This window comes from Protopterus annectens, chromosome 15.part0 (genome assembly GCF_019279795.1).
Source record: "Protopterus annectens isolate FY-2018-M chromosome 15.part0, PAN1.0, whole genome shotgun sequence".
NCBI classification, from domain to species: Eukaryota; Metazoa; Chordata; order Ceratodontiformes; family Protopteridae; genus Protopterus; species Protopterus annectens.
Genome location: NC_056749.1, coordinates 443,581,409 through 443,608,571, shown reverse-complemented (window position 1 = coordinate 443,608,571; position 27,163 = coordinate 443,581,409). Strand labels below are relative to the sequence as shown.

General features: G+C 42.9%; 1 protein-coding gene across 3 annotated transcripts in view; it reads left to right on the top strand.

The window, feature by feature from the left end:
* Positions 1–27,163, top strand: part of EDA (ectodysplasin A) — a 340,203-nt gene that overhangs the window by 144,220 nt on the left and 168,820 nt on the right. For all 3 annotated transcript variants that reach the window (XM_044057188.1, XM_044057187.1, XM_044057186.1), the window contains exon 4: positions 16,925–17,095. In XM_044057188.1, coding sequence (XP_043913123.1) covers positions 16,925–17,095 — 171 coding nt within the window. The remainder of the gene's footprint in view (positions 1–16,924; positions 17,096–27,163) is intronic.

Genomic DNA, 27,163 nt, shown 5'->3' with positions numbered 1-27,163 from the left:
GGAACTTCCCACTCTGATGGGCAGTCATTCGTGAAGACGACAACCAAGAAATGTAGGCTGGATTCTTCTGCTGTACAGCCTCCGGAGGTCTATGCCAAGGAGAGTGAAAGCCTAGAGGTTCACCTGGCTCCATCACTGGATTCTTAGGCCACACCTGCTTTGGAGGCTGGTGGGAATCCAACCTTAAACACATCCTTGGGGGCCTTGCAGACATCTGCATCGGACGTTCAGGGGAACTGCGGCTGATTATTTCCAAGGGACCTAGGGGTGTTCCTCTAGTTTTGTCAGAGAAGAAGTCCCCACTACAATTATGGAATGCCATCCAGGGTCCCCACTACAATTATGGAATGCCATCCAGGGTCTTAGCCTTCTACATTTTTTAAGGCAGACTTCCCCTTTAAGAAAAAGCAGAAGACTAAACATACAGCATTTCCCCAGCTCCTAAGGATCTACAGAGTGAATGGCAGTCCTTCACTCAAGGGTTGTTTAATGCTCTGATGGCTTTAAAACCTCCTCTGGGAGTTTCTGTTCTGACTCTTCCTTGGTCCTCTACTCCCCTTAAAAGACCCAGGGAACAGGATTCCTCTGAGGAGGAGGCGGATTCAGATGAAGTATCCCTTGCTTTACTACTCTCAGATTCCTCCTTCTTTAGATTATGGGTCCTGCTATTCCTTTTGAGGAAATTTCTTTTGGAAAAACAATCTATAGAATGATGGAGTTTAAGTGAGCTTGTGCGCAGGTATCTGAAATACAGAAAAGGTCTTATGAGTTCCTGCAGATGGATTCTCCCAGACCTCGTTGTCCCTTCTGTTTTGGCTATCTTGTTGGATGTCTTTCCCACTGCTTCTAAAGCTGGTGCCTAAGGACTGTAAATTTCTTTAGAAGTGCCCTTCCGCTGACACCTCGGTGGTGTCTGTGGCCTCTGAAAAGCCATCTCAGTTGCTACCTTCTCTTAAGTCACTGCCTTCTGGTAAAGATAGCATAACCCCAGGTGCAACTAACACTAGATAAGACTGCAATCCAAATTGTAGCTTGCTACAGATCCCCCACCATACCCCAAGATTCTCACTACACCTTTCTAAACATACTGGAAAATATTAAGATAGAACCAAACACCCTAATACTGGATGATTTTAACTACCCTACCATTAACTGGGAAAACTACTCATGTACCATCACCTTTGCCCAACGGTTCTTGGAATTCATAAATTCCAACGCCCTGGATCAACTAATCCATAGTCCCACCAGGTGCTCCAATATCCTAGACCTGGTCATTACCAACATGGGAAATCGATGCTCCACACCAGTGGTCACCCCCTCGTTAGTCAGGTCTGACCATAAGCTAATAACCCTTAAAATCCACATCCCTCCCCCACCCCCCCAGTAAGGAAACCTCCATAAAAACCTTCTCCAAAGCCAACTTCATACTACTCAAGTCAGAAGTGACAAACTTCATGACACCCATGCAGACGGGAACTGAAAATTCAACTGCTGAATCCTACACTAAGGCACTGTACAAGCACATCCACTCATGCATGAATCGTGCCATCCCAAATAGAACCAAGATGCTCTCATCCAAAAAAAGGAAGCCAGTCTGGTGGTCCCCTGCCATAAACAAACTTTACAACAAAATGAAGAAACTGTTGCAGAAAAGAGGAAAATCCCAGGATACAAAAACTCCCTTACCAGCCTCCGTAAGAAACTGAGATCCCTCATAAAATCCTCCAAAGCTAGTTATGAAAATAAAATTGCCAAAGATTCCAAAGACAACCACAAGGCATTCTATAACTATGTTAAGAATCTAAATGGCAATGCTCAGATCTGCTCTGAGATGAAACAGAATGGCATTAAATGTACTGATCCCAAGGATATTTCCAGTATCCTGGCAGATCGATTCAGTGCCAATTTCACCCCCTAAATGGCCCATCTCAATACCAGAAGAGTGTCATATTCCGGTAGTAACGGCCACACAGGTAAAAAACGCACTCTCCAAAGCTAAGAATACAGCAACCATGGGACCAGATGACATCCCGGGCTGTGTACTACATGAACTACAATATGAACTGGCACCTCATCTAAGTGTCATATTTAATCATAGCCACACCTCAGGTTTTGTGCCCACTGAGTGGTGCAGAGCTACAGTTATCCCACTCCACAAGGGGGGATCCACCTTGGATCCCGGAAACTACCGTCCCATTAGTCTGACGAGCCTTATTGCATATATCAACTGGACATAAGCTGATTTAAGTATATTTTCTGCACTTATTTAAGATTTGAGTGAGTAAATATTGTGTGTCTTGGATTCAGTAAATATTGTGTGTGTCTCTGAATCTCTGCAGTAGTGTGTGTCTCTGAATCTCTGCAGTAGTTCCCCACCCACCCTCCCTGTTTCTTGTTGTGGTGTTAATCTTGGTGGCTTTGGAATTGCCTGCCCCTGCTGAAATCTTTTTTTGCACATTCCTCCTGGACCCATCTCATTCGCTCACTCAACTGAGTATAGTGCGATCATATTTTGATTTTGGATACTCTTACCAGTCCCATCTTCTCTGCAGTGTACAGAGAGAGCACTTGGGAAGGGCATTCCCCTATAGTATCTTAATCTGCTCTGTTTCCTCCATCTCAAAAAAAAAAACAAAAAAAAAAACATTTTTTGCACTTTATCTGCCGTACTGTATTTGTGTTTCTTCCTACTTTATTACTTTATTTTGCTTTTGCCTCTTTTAAAAGTACTCAATTAAATTTATTCTGCTGCCTATATTACTGTTTGTTAGTAGCCTGATTAAATTGTAACTGTTATTCTAAGGCCCTTGGTTTAAGCACTTGGGCTTCAAACCAGTTGTTTTACATTAGGAAGGTTTGTGGTCTGCACTGTTGTGGCAGGACAGGTAGCGTACATCCTTCTAAGTTGGGAACTGCTGATTGAAGGCTCAGTGTCTGTTATTCTAAAAGTGCATTAGTTCTAGGTTAAGGACTTGGGCTTCAGGCCAGTTATTTTACATTAAGAAGGTTTGTGGTCTGCACTCTTGTGGAAGGAGAGGCTAGATTCTGCCCTTCTGAGCTGGGAATTTCTGGTTAAAGGCTTATTGCGCATGCTTACTTGAACTGTTTCTTTCTGAAATTGGTACGCCTTGTTTGCTGTAGCATAGACTAGATTCAGGCCGGCTGGATCTAGCTTTGTTTGTATGAATTGTGCACTGACCCAGGCCGTCTTTTTTTGGAGAAGGTTTCTCTGTACCCTAGTGGCAGGACTGTGCAGTTAGAACTTGTCTGATTGAAGACTGCTGGAACAGAGCTCAGTTTTAAGCTTTTTAACTGGTCAATTGGGTAAAGTGTTGTTTTGATTGTATCTGCTCTATTTTCTGGAAAAAAATATATATATATACTTCTTTCTCGCCTTTCTGAACTAGTATAGTCCAGTTTTCATGTTATTGCTGAATCCAGGGTTGTGTTACAAATTTCTGTGTTGCCATACCTTACTTGGATAGAAGGAAGTTTCTCTGTTCACCTGTGAGAGAGGGGAGCTTTGAGCAGGCTATCTGTCCCTGGAGGAGTGGTTTCAGCCCAGAAGTTGGTAGTTTATTGGCCTTTTTGGGCTAAGTTTGATTGTATCTGCTCTATTTTCTGAAAAAAAAATGATATACTTGTTTCCCACTTTTCCGAACTAGTATAGTCCAGTTTTCAGGTTATTGCTGAATCCAGGGTTGTGTTACAAGTTCATGTGTTGCCATTACCTTACTTGGATAGAAGTAAGTTTCTCTGTTCACCTGTGAGAGAGGGGAGCTTTGTGCAGCCTATCTGTCCCTGGAGGAGTGGTTTCAGCCCAGAAGTTAGTAGTTCATTGGCCATTTTGGGCTAATTTCTATCTCTTTCACTTCCCTGCTATAAAAACCTCATTTGCACAGTTTTTACGCTTGTATTCCGCTCAGCAAGTGCCTTCCAGGTGTTCTGCAGAGTCTACAGCAGCAGAGAGATTAAAGAGTGACTTTGGAGTGATTAAGTATCAGTTTTCTGCTTTTCTTGCTGTCTTAACTAATTCTGCCTAAAACGCCAGTTTTTTTTTTTTTTTTTAGCGAATCTGTGATTTAAAAAGTTTGTTATTGTATATAACTCCGCACAGCTCCTCGTGGTGTCCTGCAGAGTGATACAGGCAACTGGTAGGCTACACACTCAAGTGCGCTAGCCGAATTAAAGCATTTACTGTGTTTCTGTACCTAATTTCTGCTACTTAAAAAAAAAATCCTTGTTTTCAGCCTTTACTGAACTAGAATAGTCCAGTCTTCAGGTATTGCTGATCTCTGGGCTGTGTCATAGTTCCTGTGTTGCCCATATCCTTATTTGGATAGGAGGAAGCTTCTTTGTTCACCAGTGAGAGTGGGGAGCTCTGAGCAGCCTATCTGTCCCTTGAGGAGAGGTTCCAGCCCAGTGACTTGTAGCTTATTGGCTGTTTTGGGCCATTTCCTATCTCTTTCTAACCCCCTGCTTTAAAGCCAGCTTTAGCGTGCTTTTGCGCTTGTAATTTAAAGTTTGTCCTGTTTGTTGCATTTACCTGTTGAGGCTACACACTCAAGTGCGCTAGCCTATGTTACATATTTATTGCATTTTCCTGCTGTTTGTTTCAAAAAAAGAAAAAACCAAAAAAATGATCCTTGTTTCCAGCCTTTCCTGACCTAGAGTAGTCCAAATACAGGCTTTGCTGTATTCTGGACTTTTGGAACGTTCCTGTGTTGCCCATTTCCTTTCTTGGATAAAGGGAGGCTTCTTTGTTCACCAGTGGCAGTGGGGAGCTTAGAGCAGCCTATCTATCTCTGGAGGGGTGTTCCCAGCACAAGAATCTGGTAGTCTATTGGCCGTTTTGGGCCAATTTCTAGCTCTTTCAAGTCCCCCTGTATAAAACCCGCTTTAGCATGGCTTTGCGCGATTTTGCACATAGCGCAGCATCAGGCAGCACTGCTTAATTGGGTTTGAAACTTTCTCAGCTCCACAAAGTCTGCTCTTCACTTTTTCACTTAGAACTGATCTAGTTCTCATAATAAACACCCTATTCCTACTCTAAAGCCTGGCACTTGCTCACGAAAGCAATTATACAAGTCGGCACTAAAAAATTAAAAGCACTAGACCCTCACAAACTCCCCTTGAGTACCTTGTTCCCCATTGGCCCTTTTTTCAATTATAAAGGAATTCCCAATACTATTCTAGCATGTCCAAAGGTCAGTTCTCAATCTCCTCTCCGGTCCAGCTGGTGAATCTGGGAATCTTGAGGCAATGTTACAACTGCCTCATGTACACAAACAACCCTCTCCTCCTCCCAACAAATTCCAACACATGTGAGAGATGCAACTATATAGCCAAACTGGAGGCTAAGCTCTCTCAATTCAGTACTGGCGTAACCAGTCAGGAGGAGAAGGAAACCACACTCACTACAATTCCAGTCTCACATAGACCTACTACGACAGCAAACCAAACACATAAACACACAAAAACATACTCGGAGGCTCTAAATAAAAATCTGCCTAAGCAGCAGAGACCTCCAAAGCAGACACCCAAGCAACTGCTACCCCAAAACAAAACACCTGCAACACATAGCTCACAAAGCCAGTGTGCTGAACAGTCACAGCCCTTAAGGCTAAACAACACACCTGATACACTTGTAATAGGTGACTCTATCATCAGGCACACTGACGTCCCGTTCACCAGGCTGAACAAGGAGAAGGTCACGGTGAGCTGCCTGTCGGGCACTAGGATCCGCCACATAACACAAGCACTCGGGTCACTCCAAGGCAAGTACAAATATGACTCAGTCATTGTCCATGCTGGTGTGAATGACCTGAGACGTACCTCCCTGGACTACATGAAAAGAGACATAGAGGAGCTCTCTCAGCATGTAGCCCAGGCCGGTATGACACTGACCTTGAGTAGCATCTTACCCTCACCAAGAATGATGCCACAATATGAAGACAAGATGATCAATTTCAACAATTGGCTTAAGTATTGGTGTCATTCAAAGGGGATCCAATGCCTGTCAGCCTGGGATGACATGCTCGACAAGCCACGATGCTTCGCTAGGGATGGCTTGTACCTATCACCCCTGGGCTTTCGGATATTGGCAAAGGCTCTTGCCACCCCCATAGTGCCTTTTTTAGGCAAGGCTCAAAAGACAAATCCACCTCCATAGGTATCACAAGGGATAAGAAACTAAGAGTAATGCTACTCAACGCCAGAAGTCTAAACCTCAAGATGCACGCACTCGAAACTCTCCTTAGCATGGAGAACATTGATATCTGTGCAGTAACAGAAACCTGGTTAAAGGCTCCCGAGAACACCCGAGCACTACCAGGTTATACCTCATACCATGCTTTTTGGCACCAAAACCTGGACCGAACCACAAAAGGAGGGGGAGTATCAATATTCGTCAAAGATACCCACTGCTCCAGGTTGGTGGCACAGCACGAAGCATCAGAGACTATCCATGTGCAACTAACTGTGGGTAAAACTGCCTTCCAGTTTATAGCATGCTACAGACCACCCTCCCAAACCCAGGAACCCCACTCTGCCTTCCTGAGAACACTGGAAAATATGAAGGTCTCTCCAAACACCATTATATTGGGCGACTTCAACTACCCAAACATAGACTGGGAGCATTACTCTAGCTCCAACACCCTAGCCCAAAGGTTCCTAGAATTTATAAACTCAAATGCTATGGAACAACTTGTTACAACTCCCACAAGGGGGGAAAACATACTGGACCTGATCTTCACCAACATGGGGACTCTATGCTCCAGACCAGAAGTGTATCCCTCACTGGTAAGATCAGACCATAAACTAATCTCACTAGATATTCACATCCCGTCCCCACCCCCTGCCCAGAAAACCACAGTGAAAAACTTCTCTAAAGCAAATTTCACACTCCTCAAAACCGAGGTGGAATCCTTCAAAGTCCCCGGGCCTGTGGAAAATATGGCTCAGACTGCAGAGTCCTTTGTAAACACATTCTATGAACACCTTCAGGAATGCATGGATCATGCAATCCCAAATAAAACCAAGACCCAATCCTCCAAAGGCAGGCGTCCTGTCTGGTGGGCCCCAGCCATAAACAAACTATACAATAGAAGGAGGAAGCTACTACTTACTACTACTACTAATAGAGCAAAATCCCAAAAAGGGAAGGCATCTCTGATCAGTATTAGCAAAAAACTATGGGCACTCATAAAATCGCCTAAGGCCAGCTTTGAGAGAAAAATTGCACAGGACACTAAGGATAATCACAAGGCTTTCTTTAGTTATGTTAGGAACCTGGGTGGGAATACCCAGATATGCTCAGAATTAGTCCAAAATGACAAAAAATACACCGAACCCACAGACATTGCCAACATCCTAGCAGACAGGTTCAGCGCAAACTTCTCCCCCCTCCTCACCAAAAGGGCAAATATCTATCCCAGCAGAGTGCGGCCCCCCTGACATCTCAGATGCTCAGGTAAGAGCCGCCCTCTCCAAAGCAAAAAACACAGCATCAATGGGACCAGATGGTGTCCCGAGCTGCGTCCTACATGAACTCCAAGAAGAGCTAAACCCAAACATAAAACTACTGTTCAATCTCAGCCTTACTACAGGATATGTAACCAAAGAGTGGCGTACAGCAACAGTGGTCCCTCTCCACAAAGGTGGTGCCTCAACAGATCCTGGAAACTATCGCCCCATAAGCCTGACTAGCTCGGTCTGCAAAGCTATGTAAAGGATCATCATGGACCTCATAAATAAAGATATTGGGGACCTACAGACACTGGATCCTACCCAGTTCGGCTTTGTTAAGGGCAGATCCTGCCTCTTAAACCTGGTCGATTTCTTTGAAACAGTCACCAAGGCCATTGACGAGGGGAAGGTCCACACAGCCTACCTGGACCTTGCAAAAGCCTTCAATACAATACCCCACTCGGGCATTATAGATAAGCTCACCAGCTTAAATATAAACCCCTATGTCACTAGATGGGTTGCAAACTGGCTCAAGGACAGAACCCACATGGTTAGAATTGCTGGAGCCATGTCAGACTTCAAGCCAGTTACAAGTGGCGTCCCACAAGGCTCAGTCCTGGGACCTCTCTTGTTCGGTATATATTTCTCGGAGGTACAGGCCAACATGGAAGGACTGTGGCTAACCAAGTTCGCAGATGACTGCAAACTGGGCGCCATAATCGACTCTCCAGCCGACACAAGCATCCTACAAAAGGGCCTCATAGAAACAGACAATTGGTGCCAGAGCCATGGCCTCAAGCTAAATGCCAAAAAGTGTATAGTCATCCCCTTTGGCAAAAACAAAGTGCCCACAAATTACCATATAGGTGGTAATCCATTAAGTACGGAAGAAGTAATTAGGAACCTGGGGACCCAAGTTGATAGCAGTCTCTCTTTTGACAACCACATGACCAAAGTGGTTAGAAAAATATTTTATATAGCCCACCTAATCATGAAGGGATTCACATCTAGATCAGGGGAGGTCATCGTGCCTCTTTACTCATCCCTCATCAGGCCCATAATTGAGTACAATGCCTCTTTTGGGATGTACCTTACCAGACACCTGCAGCAACTGGAAAGACCCCAAAAGTACCTCACCTAGAGGATCAAAGGGTTCAAACAGATGCCATGTGCTGCCCGGTTAAAGAAACTCCAGCTCTACTCTGTGACATACCCCCTGCTCAGAGGCGATCTGTGCCTGACATATAAAGCCATGTCCAACCTGGAATTAATGGACATGCTGCACCTCAGAAAATACAAATCCCATCGAGCTACGTGCTCGAGAGACTTGAACCTCACCACTGAAATAAATAGGACAGATTCATAACCCAGAGGCTCCCTTCACTCTGGAATAAAATCCCAGTCCAGGTTAGACAGAGTCCCTCATTGACTCTCTTCAAGAGGAATCTTGATGAGTGGATGGGAGATCGTAGGTTTACCCCGGGTATCACTTCTGTGTCACTGTTAGACAGAGGCACAGTATACAGAGGCACAGTATACTAACCTTGAAAAAGGGCATAGCAAAATTCATTTAAAATGGGTGGTGAAAGCCAAACACACTCTGGCTAGGCTTATAAATGCCCTAGGGCAGATAGCCTAGTATGAACCTATAAACCTATGAACCTTATCTGAAAGGCCATGGAGCGTATTCTCATGGAACTTGTAAACAAAGACATTGGCAACCTTCAAACACTGGACCCCACCCAGTTTGGGTTCGTGAAGGGCCGATCTTCTCTCCTGAACCTGATTGACTTCTTCAAATCAGTCTCCAGAGCCATGGACAAGGGTAAGGTGATCCACACAGCCTATCTAGACCTTGCCAAGGCCTTTGACATCATCCCCCACTCTGGAATCATAGATTAACTTATTAAGCTGGGTATTAATCCCTACACCACCCAATGGGTTGCTAACTGGCTTACTGATAGAACCCACACTTTAAAAGTAGGTGACTCCAAATCCAGCTCCAGACAAGTTGAGTACCTCCGGGTTCAGTCCTCGGACCACTCTTGTTTGGCATCTACTTCTCTGAAGTACAGGCTAACACTAAGGAACTCTGGCTAACAAAGTTCGCAGATGACTGCAAACTGGGAGCCATTATTGACTTCCCAAATAATGTGGATACTGTACAAAAGGGCCTTACAGAAACGGATGCTTGGTGCCAGAGCCATGGGCTCAAGCTCGGTGCCAAGAAATGTATAGTTATCCCCTTTCGGAAAAAACATGTGCCCATGAATTACCATATAGGTGGCAGTACACTAAACACCGAAAGTATGACAGTGGTCTCACCTTAGATAACCACATCGCCACAAAAGTCAGGAAATCCTTCTATGTGGCACACCTCATCACTAAGGGCTTTTCATCCAGAAAAAAGGAGGTCATTGTCCCACTGTACTCATCCCTCATTAGACCCATTATAGAATACAACACCGCTTTTGGTATGTACCTCTCAAGACATCTGCAACAACTGGAAAGGCAGCAGAAATACCTCAATAAAAGAATCACAGGCCTAAAGCAGATGCCCTATGCTGACCGCCTTAAAAAAACTCAAGCTATACTCTATCGCATATCGTCTACTCAGAGGAGATCTCTGCTTAACATACAAGGCCATGTCAAACCCAGAGCTGTTGGGCATGCTACACTTAAAGAAATCCCAATCCCTCAGAGCCACATGCTCCAGGGATCTAAACCTTGTCATAACAATAAACAAAACATGCTGGAGGGATAGGTTCCTGACCCAGAGACTCCCCAGACTCATGCAGATTGCCCATGCATGTCAAGCAGAGTGCCTCTTTGGCCCTCTTCAAAAGGAACCTTGACGATTGAATGGGAGAAAGGAAATTCACCCCAGGGATCACTTCAGTCACCATGCTAGACAGGGGTCCAGGGAAGTAAATTAGTGTGGGAAGAAATAGCTAGGGAATTGTTATGGCTAGGCTTGTATAGGCCCTAAGGCTGATAGCCTATTACCAACCTATGAACCTATAACCATGGAAAGGTTAGGAAAAAGGTATATCCCTGTGCTACTTTAGCTTTTAGGGCTCCCAGTTATCACACCCATATGTCCAGGTACATGTTGGCTCTTCCTTCCCAGACGTGTCAGGTATTTTCTGAACTACCAGACTCTGAAGGGAATATTTCTGCTCTTTCTCTGTTGGGGACTTCCTCCCATGTGGCTCATCATTCCATCTAGTGTAGTTAGGATGTGGCAGATGCTTCCTCTAGGGCTACTGCCTTTGGGTCTGTGATAAGGAGGTGTCCTTGGCTTCAGCTTCAGCCTTTGCCTGATGATATTAAGGCTAAGTTAATGGATACTGCTCTGCATAATAAACATGCCAGAGCTGCTGCTGATTTGTATAAGTCCCTTCAGGATACTGGCAAGACTCTACAGGAACTTAAACATGTTTTTATTTCTCCTGTACCTGTTTCAGAGAAATTACCCCAGTAAGCCACCCTTTGTTCATAGGCAATCTTGCCCTTCCCCAAGGGTAAGAAAAGTAGGAAGCGGGCTCCACCTGCTAAAGCTACTCAAACTTCTTTGCCACAGAAGTCCCATTTTCCTTATAAACCAGGTGTTGTCCGACTATCCTATTCTTCCCAGCTATATTCCTCTTTCTCTTCACCTTTTTCTGTGTCTCCCTGTTTGGTTAAAGATTGCAAAGGACTCTTGGGATCTGTCCATTATCTGCCAAGGGTATTTTGTGGTCTGGAAATTTGTTCCCAGTTTTATGGGAATTCCTCAGCCCACTCAGGAACAGCTGTCCTTTCCAGGGATGCTTCGGGATCTCTTGACTCAGGGCATTGTTCAAGAAGTTCCAGTTTCCCAAAGAGGGAGGTGGTTTTACTCCATTATGTTCATCATACCCAGGAAAGAGGCTTCTTGGAGACTAGTTTTAGACCTCTCATCTAAATACATTTCTGAAGGTTCCCTATTTTTGAATGTTGTCCCTTCAGACTTTGTTCTATCTTTTGCTTCCTTGGCTTGTATGGTATCTGCGGATCTCAAGGATGCTTATCTCCATATCCCAATTCATCCCCTTTTCAGGAAGTCTTTACATTTCCCTGTTGCTTCTTGGACGGGGATGTTTCTTTATGCCTCTCATTCCGGAAGTCCTGTTCAGAATTCTCCAGGATGCTCCCAAAATCTTGCTAGTGACTCCCTTTTGGTTTAGACAACATTGGTTCCTTCTACATTTAGCTAAGGGCAATCATCACAAGTTACCTCACAGGATAGACCTACTCACACAATACAAGGCTTTCCACTCTTCAACCGAAAGTGTTGATGATATCATTTTGATTCCACATAGACACTTTGTTTTTCTGAGGACATGTTCAGGGTCCTGCAGGAGGCTAGAAAATCCCATAATAGGAAATCCTACTTATCCAAATGGAAGAGGTTTTCTGTTGTCTTTCTTGTAACCTGGATCCACTTTCTGTGAATGTTCCTTTGGTTCTTTATTATCTGTGTGAATTGCTCAAAGCTGGGTTAGCTTTTTCTTCTGTTAAGGCCCACTTTATCAGCTTTCTCTGTCTGTCTTTATCACCTCCTTTAGCGTCTAGATTTGAAGCCAAACAATTTCTTAAAGGAGTCCTACATATTAGGCTTCCCAGGAAGCCTCTTCCTCCTCCCTGAGATCTTAACTTTGTTTTGGTGTAATTGACTCGAGCTTCATTTGAGCCTGCAGCTTCCTTGCAAAATTGCTCTTGGAAGACTGTACTTTTGTTAACTCTTACTTCTACCAGACTGGTGTCTGAGCTTCAAGGCCTTATAGCTTGCCCTACTTTTTTGTTTTTTCATAAGGACAGGGTGTTCCTTCTTACTAATCGTCCTTTTATGCTCAAGGTGGTAAATGAGTTGCCCCTTAGTTTATTCATTTACCCACTTTTTTTTCGTTCTCCACCATCTGCTAGTGAGAAGGTCCTGCACAAGTAGGATGTACATAGCCAACTCAGATTTTATTTGGATAAGACTAAGACTTTTTGTAAATCTGATCAGCTCTTTGTTTCCTTTCATCCTAGGTGTTTAGGATTGGCTGTGTCCAAACAAACTATTTCTTCTTGGATTTCTAAAGCCATTTTTTCTGTCATTCCTTTCATGGAAAGAGCCTTCCTTCTTCTGTTAAGGCTCATTTTAATAGAGCTAGAGCTTCTTCTCTTGCTTTTTTCAAGGGTTTGGATACTAACTCTGTTCTTGAGGCAACCACCTTGACTTCTGTGCATACATTTACCAAGCACTACAAGTTGGATGGAATTTGCAGAGCTAGAACTGGTTTTGCTAGGGCCATCCTTCTTAGTTTCCTAGAGAGCTCTGCTGGTCCTTCCTCCTCCCTCTCTTCTTCTTGTGCTTTGGCACTCTCCCTGTTGTAATGAGTACTGCAACAGTGAAATGGATGGACATAGTACGGTTGTGTAAATCTTATCATAACAGTGAACATCCTTCTCTTCACTGTTGCAGTATTCACTCCCTCCCTTCTCCCCCTGGCCCATTTCTCTTCTGGATGTACTGTTTACCTCTCTACTCCATGGACTGGCATTTCTACTGAGGCTCTTGGTTCTGAGGTTATGTCCAGACATTATCTTTATGCTGTTTGCTATGCGAGGAGCATACATGTGACATATGGCAACCTAAAGGCTTTGGTGTACTGGTTGAACTCGGGTGACCCTTGGCAGAGAATTCTTGTTGCAATGAATACTGCAACATTGAAGAGAAGAACATCTACGGTTATGATAAGATTTTACACAACTGTACATTTTGTACGCATTTCTGATATTCCTTTTGCATTCTATGATGTATGCTTGAAGAGATAAGACAACAATTAACCTGTACAGCGTGCCATTAAGTGTATTTAATATTTTAAAATATAAACACAAGCAACAGAACGAACCAGGAAAAGTCCAAATCAGAGGCAAAAAGCACAGATGTCAGTAATGCTGTAAAAAATCATTGATAATGGCAAAAGGTCCAAGAACCAAGCAAAAAGTCTTCGGATAATAAAAACAATCCATAGGTTTATTAAACAATCGGTAAGTGCTTTTGCAGTGGAGCTTCTTCAGACCAAGTACAAGCTAAAAGGATTCACACTATATATACACATATAATCAAGGCTTTGTCCAATCAAAAGCTGTCCAAATTAATTAATAAACTAACAAATAACAAGCACTTAATTAAATGCTTCATCTAAAAACAATGAATGCTCATTCATTAAAGTTACAGAACAAGCAAATGAGCAATACTAAAATAGACATGCAAAAGCAGCATGCAGGGCTGGAACCTATCCAATATTTGAGTGCTTGTTATTTGTTAGTTTATTAATTAATTTGGACAGCTTTTGATTGGACAAAGCCTTGATTATATGTGTATATATAGTGTGAATCCTTTTAGCTTGTACTTGGTCTGAAGAAGCTCCACTGTGAAAGCGCATTGTTTAATAAACCTGTGGATTGTTTTTATTATCCAAAGACTTTTTGCTTGGTTCTTGGATCTTTTGCCATTATCAATGCTTTTATACAGCATTACTGACATCTGTGTTTTTTGCCTCTGATTTGGACTTTGCCTGGTTCGTTCCGTTGCTTGTGTTTATATTTTACTTTTGTTAGATATCTTTTAGCAATGGAGGATTTACCTATTGGGCTGCTGGTTACAGTTATTGCATTAGTATTTAATATTTTGCCTTCTGTCCATTCCCCCAGAAGAAGGTCTAGAATTTGTCACTGTCTGTCTGAATGCATCAGATAAGTGGACAGATTTTTGTCTTTACACATTACATCATGTCATTTAGTATGTCTTACTTTGAGTGCATTGACACAAGAGAAAGAAAATTCCTTGTTACCCTTGTCTGACATTGAAAAAACTGTTTTCGCTTTTCTAGATCTTTCAGTGGTGGATTCTTAAATTCTGATTTTCAAAATAAATGAGCGCTTCCTCCTCCATTATCGATTTCTCTGCTATCATTTTTGTGCTTGGTGTATCAGTTTCTGGTAACAGAGCTGTTCAGGATCACTGTGGCATTTCCATCTGCATGCTATTGAGGAATGGAGTTCTGACTGCAACCCAGGCAACTGAGCAAGACTGGGGATCACAGGAGTAATGGGTCAGTATGCACTGGTCCCTCCCAGGCAGTAGGTGTCAATTCGGTCTACTGTGTCACTGTTGTTTGCTGTAGGTCAGTTGTTATAACAGCAAGGGAAGAAGACACAACTTACCAGGCAACAAGACAGCACTGTAGCTGAAAAACTGTAGTGGAAGCAAACACCAGGGCCCAGTGCAGCAAGTTGCACTATTGCAGAGCAACTGCCAGTGACCGAAGGAGAGATTTAGGCCATAAAAATACTGAGCATACCCTGAATAATTTTTTATGTTTTTTTTTTTTTTTTTGTTAATGGTCAGGCCTCACATCTCGCTGATGGGAAGAAAACAGTATTTATTCAATAACTCATTAATTCTTACCAGCAGACAGTTAGTGAAGTGTCATATTCTTGATTAATGACAGACTGGCTAGCAGTTGCTTGGAGATGAGAATTAAAAAAAAATGAAATGTGAGAAGACTCTTTTAAAGTGAATGCATAATGTACCTTTTTGACTTGCTTTTTAATTAAAATAATTTTCTCGTATGCAAGCAGCATAGCCATTGCACTAAATACTGCATGTTCAATACCACAGTTAAATTACACTGTGTGGGTGTATGTGTGTGGTCTGCCTTTCAGGGGGTGTATTCTTGAATGGGGACAAGGCAATCCACACAACTAGATCCCAATATGTGAATCTGTAATGGTGCAGTCAGTGCTGTAGGCGTGAATTAGTTGAAGCAATACACTGCTTAACTGAGGGGAGGTCTTCCTAGTGGAGTAATAAGGAATGCTACTGTTGGTAGGATGAGTGGAGTATGCATGCCATCTGATTACTTGACGGACAGATATTTGGGCAGGTGAGAGACCAAAAATAAAGAACATTTTACTGGCACTGCATGATCCTTACAGAAGGAAAATGCATTCAGCTTATGTCTGACAGAATTTCAAGCTGTCCTGTCCTTGCACCCTCATCAACAACAACAATGGATTACCATTTAGAAATTTATCACTGAGATATCTTCAGATGACATATATTTTGTACCATCTCCTCAATTCTTAACCCAGTGGAGCTGATGTTTATTGGTGCACTATATACCAGTTCCTGTTTAGAGGCCTTATAACTCTATGAGGCTTCAGCCTGGTCCTTGACATATTCCTCTTCAAGTCATTGGGGGACGTTACTTTTTATGATCTGTACTTGGAGAACCAAGCTCCTCCTAATTGTTCCCTCATCATTCTGTGATTTTTGAGTAGAGGAAGGACTAGACTGCATAGCCATTTGTAAGGAAGGAAGAGTTACTATACAAATGACGTTCCTTAATTTCTTCTGAAAGCTATAACAGGATTTCCTCGCAACTAGCCACCTAGTTTTCGCACTTTTTTTTTTTTTTTTGCTGTCATGTGATGCACATACTTGACATCTGACTTAGTTTAGCTCTACACAGATCAGTAAAGAGCAAAGGATATAGTCTGTGTTTCCTTCTCTCATGTAATTATTTGCATGTTAACCGTAATGTATCTATAAGAGACGTGCTCTGTGAATTATTTCACTTAATACAACAATAATGCATCAAAGCAGTGAATATTCTCTTTCACCTTGCAGTGTTGTGGTGGTTTCCTCCTCACTAGCTAAGACCTTTACTCATTTCAGACATCTCTGTTGTGGTTATATGGAAAATATTGAACCATTCTGTGAAACTGTGTCTACTGAACATTTTTTTCCTAGGCATCATGCTCACTTTAGCAGGAAAGATACCAGTATGCTTTTTATAGCTTTTGCATTGTATCCCAGTTCTGCATAACCTTTCCAGCACTATTAACACAGGCATTAGTAGGTAGGTAATATCCTGTCAGACTCTGAGAAATCTCATCTTTCAGTTTAGTAATCTTCTCCAGGATGAAGTGACTGATCTTTTCCTCTTAGTTTGAAACTTTACTGGGTCCGTTTTAGCTTAGCAGATCTTAGGCTGTTTGTGTCCCCTTAAGGTTGATTAAAATTGCTGCATCCTTTCAGGAAGTAGAACTCCAGTTATTTAGGACCACAGATAATTTGCAGTGTATTTTCTCATTGTTCCATGTGTTCTCCAGCATAGCAGATAGCCTTAAAGTGCTCTCTTGCACCTTCATCTTTAATATGAAAAGGACCGAGTAGCAAAGGATGTCCACAATTATGAAAAGTTAGGGTGAGTGTACTGTTATCATTTTTCCTTGTTAACTTCTGCAGAGATTGTTAAATAATTTTAAAACTGCACTTCACTGCTTCTGATTGTAAAGGGTGTGGAATTTCTTACCTACTCACATCTATTAAATGGTTGTGTTCTATGTATAAAACTCATTTTCTGTTTTGTTTTAGGAAAGAAGATAGGACCCCCAGGCCCACCAGGACCTCAGGGCCCTCCAGGTCCACCAGGCCCACCAGGAATTCCAGGCATCCCTGGTATTCCAGGGACAACTTTAATGGGATCACCTGGCCCAGTGGGTCCCCAGGGGCCTCAAGGGCCACCAGGTCCTCAGGGCCCCTCAGGTATGATAAGTAGTTTTAAAAGTTGTTTGACATGTTGTAATTTTATGGTACTATCTAGTCTACCATGTATGCTTTAAAGAAGCTTTTTTTTTTTTCTTGCTGATGACCAGTTTGCAACAAAGACAATGTACACAATATGTTAAAACAAGCTTGAATTTATTTATGGTATTGCTGTGAAAACTGGCCTTTTTTGCATCGTAGTTTATTACCAAATGGAACATAACCATAATGCCTTTACAGCTACGTATGTAACCTAAAGGGTAGGACATAAGCATGTGCAGAACTAGTGGCCACCTGTATCACACACACACACACACACACACACACACACACACACACACACACACACACACACCCCACAGAGATAGGAAACCTGCTACTGGATAGTTTGGTGAAAATTTCACTCCCTTATAACAAACCCTCCCCCAAATTCCCCCCACCCTACACATCTTAAAATGCAGGTCGTCAAAGCACTGTCCAAGGCAAAAAACACAACCTCTATGGGACCAGATGACACCCATACTCTCTTCTAAACAGGCTAAAACATGAACTAGCATCGCCTCTAAGTACCCCTTTCAATCATAGCCTAACCACAGGCATTGTTCCTGCTGAATGGCGAACAGCTACAGTTATTCCCCTCCAGAAAGGTGGCCTAGCAACAGACCCAGGAATTACAGACTCATAAGCCTGATCAGTCCCATCTGTAAGGCCATTGAATGTATCATTATGGACCTCATAAATAAAGACATAGATGACCTCCAAACCCTGGATATTGTTCAATTCAGCTTTGTGAAGGGTAGATCCTGCCTGTTAAATCTGGTGGATTTCTTTGAAAGTGTGAACAAGGCCATTGATGAGGGCAAATCTGTGCACACAGCATCCTTCGACATGACAAATGTTTCGACACAGTCTCACATTCAGGCATTACTGATCATAGATTCATAGGTTCATCGATTAGTACTAGGCTGCCTGCCCTTGTGAGTCATTTTAAGCCAAGCCAATCACCCCACACTTAGCAAACTGAATGTAAACCCCTTTGTTTTAAGATGGGTTACCAACTAATTCACAAACTGGACTCGCACTATCAAGGTGGGTGACTCCACATCAACCAGCAGACTTATAACCAGAGGGGTGTCACAGGGGTCAGTGATGGGCCCCCTACTATCTTCTTAGACGTTCAGATCAAAACTAAGGGGTTATGGCTGATCAAGTTTGCAAACGACTGCAAACTAGGTGCAGTCATTGAATCCCCAAATTATGTCAGTATACTCCTGTCACGCAGACCAGTGACTGGTGTGTTAGTCATTGTCTCAAACTGAATGCAGAGAAAAGCATCATCATTCCCTTTGGCACAGACAATGTCCCTTCACACTATCAAATCAACAACAATACCCAAAGTACCCATGAAGTACTAAGGGACCTAGGATCATAGGTTGAGAACAACATAAACCTTTTATCACCATGTGTCTACCATAGTAAGGAAGCTTTCAACATAGCACACTTAATTAGTAAAGGCATCGCCTCGAGCAAAATAAGTTGTAAACCCCCCTGTACTCTGCACTTATCTGGCCCATAATTGAGTATAACACCCCATTCGGCATGTACCATACTAAAGCACCTGCAGCAGTTAGAGAGACCTCACAGGTTTCTAACAAAGAAGATCAAGGGGCTCCAGCATGTGCTTTACACAGACTAAAGTCCCTGTCACTATACACCGTATCATATAGACTTCTTAGGGGAGACTTATGCCTGGCTTACACAGCAATCCAAGACCCAAACCTAATGAACTTGCTGCAGATCCAGAAATGAAATGGGTCTAGGGCTACCCATTCCAGAGACTTAAATATGGCCTGTGACTTAAGAAGGACAGATTTATCTCCCAGCAACTGCCACATCTTTGGAACAGGCTACCAGTTCATGTGAGACAGAGAACCTCTATGACAATGTTCAAGAGGAACCTGGACAAGTGGATGGGGCACCGTAAATTCTTACTAGGGATAGCGTCCACAACCCTCCTGAACATGCTCAGTCTTCACTAAATGCAGTCTTCGGTAGTGACTAGCACTATTATGGTTTTACATTGGGTTGAAACAGCTAGGCTTAAAATGACCTCCGGGTCGGTAGCCTAGTATTCTCCTGTCATCTTACATGGTGTTGTATGTAAAATTGTGATCTGTTGGTGTGGAAACAACTTGTCTCTGAAGCATTGATGCCTTCAGCCTTAAAATTAGACAGCTGGAAATTAACCTTAATGGGCAGAATCCGTAAGATAAGTGAATACACTTAACACAAGAAATGCAAAGGCTTCAAGTATTTTTTTTTTTTTTTTAAGTTACATAACTCACTTCTTTTATTCCATTTGCGAACTGTTTCCTTCTGACAAGGCCCAGTTTTACTCATACAAAATATATTGGTGATTTTTGTTTATTATGCTTAATTTTATTAATTAATTTGTGAAACAATTTAATTAGCCACATAATATGACTCATACCAACAATAGATGAAGGACAACATTCAGCTACATTCAGTCAGCACTATGATCAGTTTCACTTCATTACTAGGTTTTGGAGTTCAGGTATAACAGCAAGTCAGTAGCTCTGTAGAGTTTTTGTATTTTCTCCTGTATATGTGTGTGTGTGTGTGTGTGTGTGTGTGTGTGTGTGTGTGTGTGTGTGTGTGTGTGTGTGTATATATATATATATATATATATATATATATATATGTGTGTGTGTATGTATGTATGTATGTGTATATATATATATATATATATATATATATATCTACCCGAGGGTATTTTTAAGCCTAGCCAGAGTGTGCCGGCTTTCGCCGCCCCATTGATTAATTAATTGATCCTCTGTCAAGCAGAGCCAATGAAGTGATCCCAGGGGTGTATTTTCTCTTACCCATCCACTCGTCAAGGCTTCTCTTGAAGAGTGTTCGTGAGGGTCTCTGCCTAATGTAGTTAGGAATTTTGTTCCAAAGCATGGGGAGTCTCTGTGACAGGAATCTATCCCTCCAGCATGTTCTATTTATTGTTGTGGCGAGGTTTAGCTCACTAGAGAGCGTGCCTCGCAGTGACTTGGATTTCTATAGGTGGAGCGTGTCCATCAATTCTGAATTGGACATGGCTTTGTAAGTCAGGCAGAGATCACCTCTGAGTAAGCGATATGCCACTGAGTACAGCTGGAGTTTTTTCAGTCGGGCTGCATAGGACATATGTTTGAGGCCAGTAATCCTCTTGGCGAAGTGCTTTTGTGGTCTTTCCAGCTGTTGGGAGTGTCTTGTGAGGTACATCCCAAATGGGGCATTGTACTCTATGATGGGTCTGATGAGTGACCAGTAGAGGGACACTATAACCTCATTATTTCTAGATGTGAACCCCTTAGTAATTAGATGGGCCACACAGAAGGATTTTCTAACTATTTTGGCAATATGATTGTCAAAGGAGAGATTACTATCTACCTGGGTCTCCAGATCTCTTATTACCTCTTCTGTATTAAGGGTCTGCTGCCTGTGTGGTAATTCGTGGGTGTTTTGTTTTTCCCAAATGGGATGACTATGCATTTTTTGGCATTTAGCTTGAGGACATGACTTTGACACCAGGTGTCGGTCTCAGTAAGGCCTTTTTGAAGGATGTCCATGTCAGCCGGAGAGTCAGTTATGGTTCCCAGTTTGCAGTCATCAGCGAACTTGGTTAGCCATAGTCCTCCTGTGTTTGCCTGTATATCTGAGAAATATATGCCGAACAGTAGGGGTCCCAGAACCGAACCTTGCGGGACACCACTTGTGACTGGTTTAGAGTCAGACCTGGAGCCCGCTATTCTTACCGTGTGAGTTCTGTCTGTAAACCAGTTGGCAACCCATCTTGTGACGTAGGGGTTTATGTTCAGGCTGGTGAGTATTTCTATAATACCCAAGTGAGGAATGGTGGTGACCGCCTTGGCGAGATCAAGGTAGGCTGTGTGAACCACCTTTCCCTCATCTGTGGCCTTGCTGACTGTCTCGAAGAAGTCAACCAGGTTTAGTAGGCAAGATCTGCCCTTAGCAAAGTTGAACTGTGTCGGGTCAAGTGTTTGGAGGTCCCCAATGTCTTTGTTAATGAGTTTCATGATGATGGTCTTCATAGCCTTGCAGACCAGGGTAGTCAGGCTTATGGGGCGATAGTTACCAGGGTCAGTTGTGGCCCCTCCTTTGTGGAGCAGAATAACCATTGCTGTGTGCCATTCTGTGGGCACGTAGCCTGTGGAGAGGCTGAGGTTGAACAGCGTGTTTAGGTGGGGGGTTAGTTAGTTCTGTAGTTTGTGCAAGACGCAGCCTGGGACACCATCTGGCCCCATTGATGCTGTGTTTCTGGCTTTTGAAAGGGCTGTTTTCACCTGTGCTTCTGTAATTTCTGGGACACTACACTTTTCCAGTATTGTTGTGGGCCCTTTTGAAGGTGAGAGGGAGGTGAAGTTTGCACTGAATCTATCTGCCAGGATGTTGGCAATATCAGTAGGTCCAGTATATTTTGTGCTATTTTGCAATTTTGCACTAGCTCAGAGCATATCTGCGAGTTGTCATTTAGATTCTTGACATAGCTAAAGAAGGCTCTGTGATTATTTTTCAAACCCCTGGCTATTTTTCTTTCGAAGTTAGCCTTGGGATGATTTTATGAGGGACCTTAGTTTCTTACTGATACTGATCAGGGATGTCTTTCCTTCTTGGCATTTGCTTTTTTTCTGAACTAGTTTCCTCCTTCTGTTGTATAACCTGTTTATGGGTCCACCAGACTGGTTTCCTTCTCTTAGGGGAGTGAGTCTTTTTCTTGCTAGGGATGGCACGATCCATGCATCCTTGTAGGTGCTCATAGAGTGCAATTGTAAAGGATTCTGCATCTTGGGCAGTGTTATCCTTTAGCGTGGGGGCTGTGAAACTTACCACCTCTGCCTTAAGTAAGGTGAAGTTTGCTTTAGAAAAGTTTTTCACTGTGGTTTCCTTGGTTGGGGGTGGTGGTGGGGTGTGGACATCCAGGGTGATTAGTTTATGGTCTGATCTAACCAGTGACGGGTTGACCTCCGGTACGGAACACCTGTCGCCCATGTTGGTGATGACCAGGTCCAATATGTTGTGGCCTTTTGTAGGGGAGTTTACCAGCTGATCCAGGGCATTTGAGTTGATAAATTCCAGGAAGTGCTGAGCCTGGGAGTTTGTACTCAAGTAGTTTTCCCAGTTAATGGTAGGGTAATTGAAATTGCCCAATATCAGGGTGTTCGGTAGGACCTTCATGTTTTGCAGCGTCTCCAGAAAGGTGGAGTGGTGGTCCTGGGTCATGGAGAGTGATCTGTAGCAGGCCACAATTTGCATTGCAGATTTGCCCGATGTTAGTTGCACATGGGTGATCTCAGAGGTATCATGCTGCGCTACTAACCTGGAGGTGTGAGTATCCTTGATGAATATGGATACACCTGCTTCTTTTGTGTTTTGTGGCCAAAATGTGTGGTATGAGTTGTAGCCCAGTAGTACTGGAGTGCTCTCAGGAGCATTGAACCAGGTTTCAGTTACTGCACAGATGTCGACGTTCTCCATACTTAGGAGTGCTTCGAGTGCATGCATTTTTAGATTTAAACTCCTGGCGTTGAGTAGCATAACCCTCATTTTTTTACTTGTGCTGTTTACGGTGTTGGGTTTGAATTTTGAGCCTTGCCTAAAAAAGGCACTATGGGGGCAGCAAGAGCCTTGGCCAGTATTCGAAAGCCAAGGGGTGACAGGCGCAAGCTGTCTCTTGCGAAGCAACGTGGTTTGTCGAGCATGTCATCCCAGGCTGAAAGACACTGGATCCCCTTTGAATGACACCAGAAGCTTAGCTAATTGTTGAAATTGATCATATATATATATATATATATATATATATATATATATATATATATATATATATATATTTATCTATCTATCTATATATATATATATATATATATATATATATATATATACACATATACATGCATACATACATACATGTTTTTCTTCACTGGGTACTCTGATTTCATCCCACCTTGCATTTGGGCTAATTGGGTCATACTAAATTACTCAAATATGCATTGTATTTACATTTGGCCTTGGGCCCTGGTTATGGCTGAAAAGGATGGAAGGCTCAGTCCTTTTATCTGGTTAACAAATGTTAAAGGGTGCCTGCACCAATCGGTCCTTTTACCGAGTTAACAAATGTTAAATAAATAAGTAAATGTATATGTTTTTTAAATCCGCATTTCAGCCTTAATTTTGTTACTAATGTTTCAGAAACTGATATTCTGTATTCACATTTGCTGTGATGAACCTCATAAGAGTTAAGACAAAGGGAAAAATATGTTTTTGAAAGAGTGAGCTTCTGCAAGAGCTAATGCTGCATGGATGTAGTTAACTTTGACACATAATAGCCTGCTTTCTTTATGGGTAGTTGAAACTAAAGTGGGGTTTTCGAGTTTACTACTCTTCTTTCTATCAGCATCCAGCTGGTGAAGTTTGCTTTTGTTTTTTCATGTCCCCATACAGTTATGTTAAGGGAGAGAGTTGGAATAGAAAGGCAACATCCCTTTAAATAATCACTAGTCACCCTACAAAACTACATGTTAATGGCTTGGCATGTCTTCTTGCTCACCACCTTGAGTCAAGACTTCTAGGTATCCAGGATTAGTATTAGCTTCTTGGTGACATTGTTTGGCCTTATAAATATGAATTAAGTCACTGTTCTTTTTTCATTGTCCCCAGTGAGAAACTGGCACTGCTCAAAGAATATTATGTAAGGCTGCCAGTCTGTTTCTGGTGCCCCTTTGGTACTAAAAATTTTCAAATGTGTCCTTTATTTGTCACTTGATTGTATTGATAAATTATCAGGAGACAGAGTAGTGAGCAATGATGTCCGAAATCTCAAACTCACCAAGGAAGGAAACACCACCACTGTTGACAACAAATAATTTTATTTTCTGTTTTTATCCACCTGTTACAGGACTTATTCAGACTAATGAAACAACCATACACCAACTAATAAATAATATTAAAAATGATCACCCGGCATTTAGACATATTAACTCATTAGATGCATAAGAACATTTAAAAAATTTCCTTTAGAGCAGTTGATATTAATGGTACTGTTCAACCCAGGGAATTTATCCACTTGTAATCTAAGTTGCCACAATGTTACTGTATATAAACAAAAGCTAAATCAAAGGATGTTACTGTGTACAAAGACCGTATGGCCCATCCACATATTTGGGAAAAACGTACTGTTTTAGGTTCCTGTCGTGCCACTTCACTGGCTTCAAGTAACGACATATGTCCTTCCTATTCACTGTTGGTGTATTCTTTACATTTGGGATTCCCTGCCTACAGCAGCCCAGTGTCCAGCCAGTATATCAAAGTCTCAGGTTGCTTTAAGGTATGCCGTATGTCACATGTATGCTCCTCGCATAGCGTAGGGCATAAAGGTTATGTCCAGACATACCATCCTCAGAACTTTTTTGGCACCACTCCAAAAACTGTTTCTGATCATCTGAATGAACACATACATTCTGTTGCTAGTTTCTGAGCTGTTGCAGGTAAGTGCCAGTTGAGGTTTCTTTTTTACTTGTTTTGGTTGCTTGTGGGGTTTCATATCATCCAAGAAGGGTAAATGCCAGTGTAGGAGACAGATTCCCCCATAAAGACCACCATGAACAGTGTTTGTTTTGCCTTGGCACCTCGCACGACCATACATCCTGTTCCATCTGTCAGGCGTTTGTGCCAAAAACTCTGTATAGTAGGCTTTCTTCCATGGTGCTTTATATGGAGACTCAGTGACTTAAACTTCTGGCTAAAGATATTATGAAGGGACCTTCCCACCCCAAGGGACAGCCGTCATGGAAGAAGAAGGCTAAGAAGACTAGGCTGGAATCTTATAGGTTCATGGGTAAGTACTAGGCTATCTGCCCGAGGGCATCTATAAGCCTAGCCAGAATGTGTTGGCTTTCACCCCCCCTTTAGATTAGTTCCCTGTGCCTCTGTCCAGCAGAGCCATTAGTTCTCTGTGCCTCTGTCCAGCACAGCCACTGCAGTGATCCCCAGGGTAAATTTTCTGTTTCCTATCCACTCGTCAAGGTGTCTCTTGAAGAGTGTTAGTGAGGGGCTCTGCCTTATGTAGATTGGAATCCTGTTCCAAAGCATGGGGAGTCTCAGGGACAGGAATCTATCCCTCCAGCACGTCCTATTTATCATTGTGGCGAGGTTTAGATCCCCAGAGAGTGTGGCTCTTGGGGGTTTGTTTCTTTTTTAGGTGGAGCATGTCCATCAATTCTGGGTTGGACATGGCTTTGTATGTCAGGCAGAGAACACCTCTGAGTAAGAGGTATACAACTGAGTACAGCTGAAGTTTCTTCAGTCAGGCTGTATAGGGCATCTGTTTGAGACCAGTAGTCCTCTTGGTGAGGTATTTCTGTGGTCTTTCCAGCTGTTGCAGGTGTCTTGTAAGGTACATCCCAAATGGGGCATTGTACTCTATGATGGGTCTGATGAGTGATGACTAGAGGGGCACAATAACCTTTTTTGTTCTAGATGTGAACCCTTTTGTGATTAGGTAGGCCACATAGAAGGATTTTCTAACCACCTTAGCAGTATGATTATCAAAGGAGAGATTACTATCTACTTGGGTCCTCAGATCCCTTATTACATTTTCTATATTTAGGGGACTACCACTTATGTGGTAGTTCACGGGTACTTTGTTTTTTCCAAAGGGGATGACTATGCACTTTTTGGCATTTAGCTTGAGGCCATGATTTTGACACCAGGTATCCGTCTCAGTGAGACCCTTCTGGAGGATGTCTGTATCAGCCGGAGAGTCATTTATGGCCCCCAGTTTGCAGTCGTCTGCTAACTTGGTTAGCCATAGTCCTCCTGTGCTTGCTAGTACCTCTGAGAAGTATATACCGAACAGGAGGGGTCCCAGGACTGAGCTCTGGGGGACTACACTTGTAACCAGTTTAGAGTTGGACCTAGAGCCTGCAACTCTCACCGTGTGGGTTCTGTCCATGAGCCAATTGGCAACCCATCTCATGACATAGAGGTTTATGTTCAGGCTGGTGAGCTTGTCTATAATACCAGAATGGGGAATAGTGTTGAAAGCCTTTGTGAGGTCTAGGTAGGCTGTGTGCACCTCCTTTCCCTCATCTAAAGCCTTGGTAACTGTCTCAAAGAAGTCCACCAGGTTTGGGAGGCATGATCTGCCTCTAACAAAGCCAAACTCGGTAGGGTCCAATGTTTGGAGGTTCCCAGTGTCTCTGTTAATGATTTCCATGATGATGCATTCCGTAGCCTTGCAGTCCAGGCTAGTCAGGCTTATAGGGTGATAGTTACTGGGGTCCATTGTGGCTCCACCTTTGTGAAGCGGGATAACTGTTGCTGTGCGCCACTCTATGGATATGTAGCCTGTGGAGGGCTGAGTTTGAACAGTGTGTTTAGGTGAGGGGGTTAGTTCATTTTGGAGCTCGTGTAAGACACAGCCTGGGACACCATCCGGTCCCATTGAAGCTGTGTTTTTGGCTTTGGATAGAGCTGTTTTAACCTGTGTGTCAGTGATTGCCAGGACTCTACATTCTTTTGGTATGGTTATGGCCCCTTTAGAGGGTGAGAGAGGGGTGAAGTTTGCACTAAACCTGTCTGCCAGAATGTTGGCAATATCAGTCGGTTCAGTGTATTTTGTGCCATTCTGCAGTAACTCGGAACAGATCAGAGAGTTTCCACTTAGGTTCTTGACATAGCTAAAGAATGCTTTGTTGTCATCCTTGGAGTGCTTGGCAATTTTTCTTTCGAAGCTAGCCTTGGATGATTTTATGAGTGATCGTAGTTTCTTGCTGATACTGATCAGGGATGTCTTTTCTTCTTGGGATTTTACTCTCCTCTGTACTAGTTTTCTCCTCCTATTGTATAGCTTATTTATGGCAGAGGTCCACCAGACTGGTTTCCTTTTCTTGGAGGAGTGAGTCTTGGTTTTGCTTGGGATAGCACAATCCATGCATTCTTGCAGGTGCTCATAGAGTGCCTTTGTAAGGGATTCAGCAG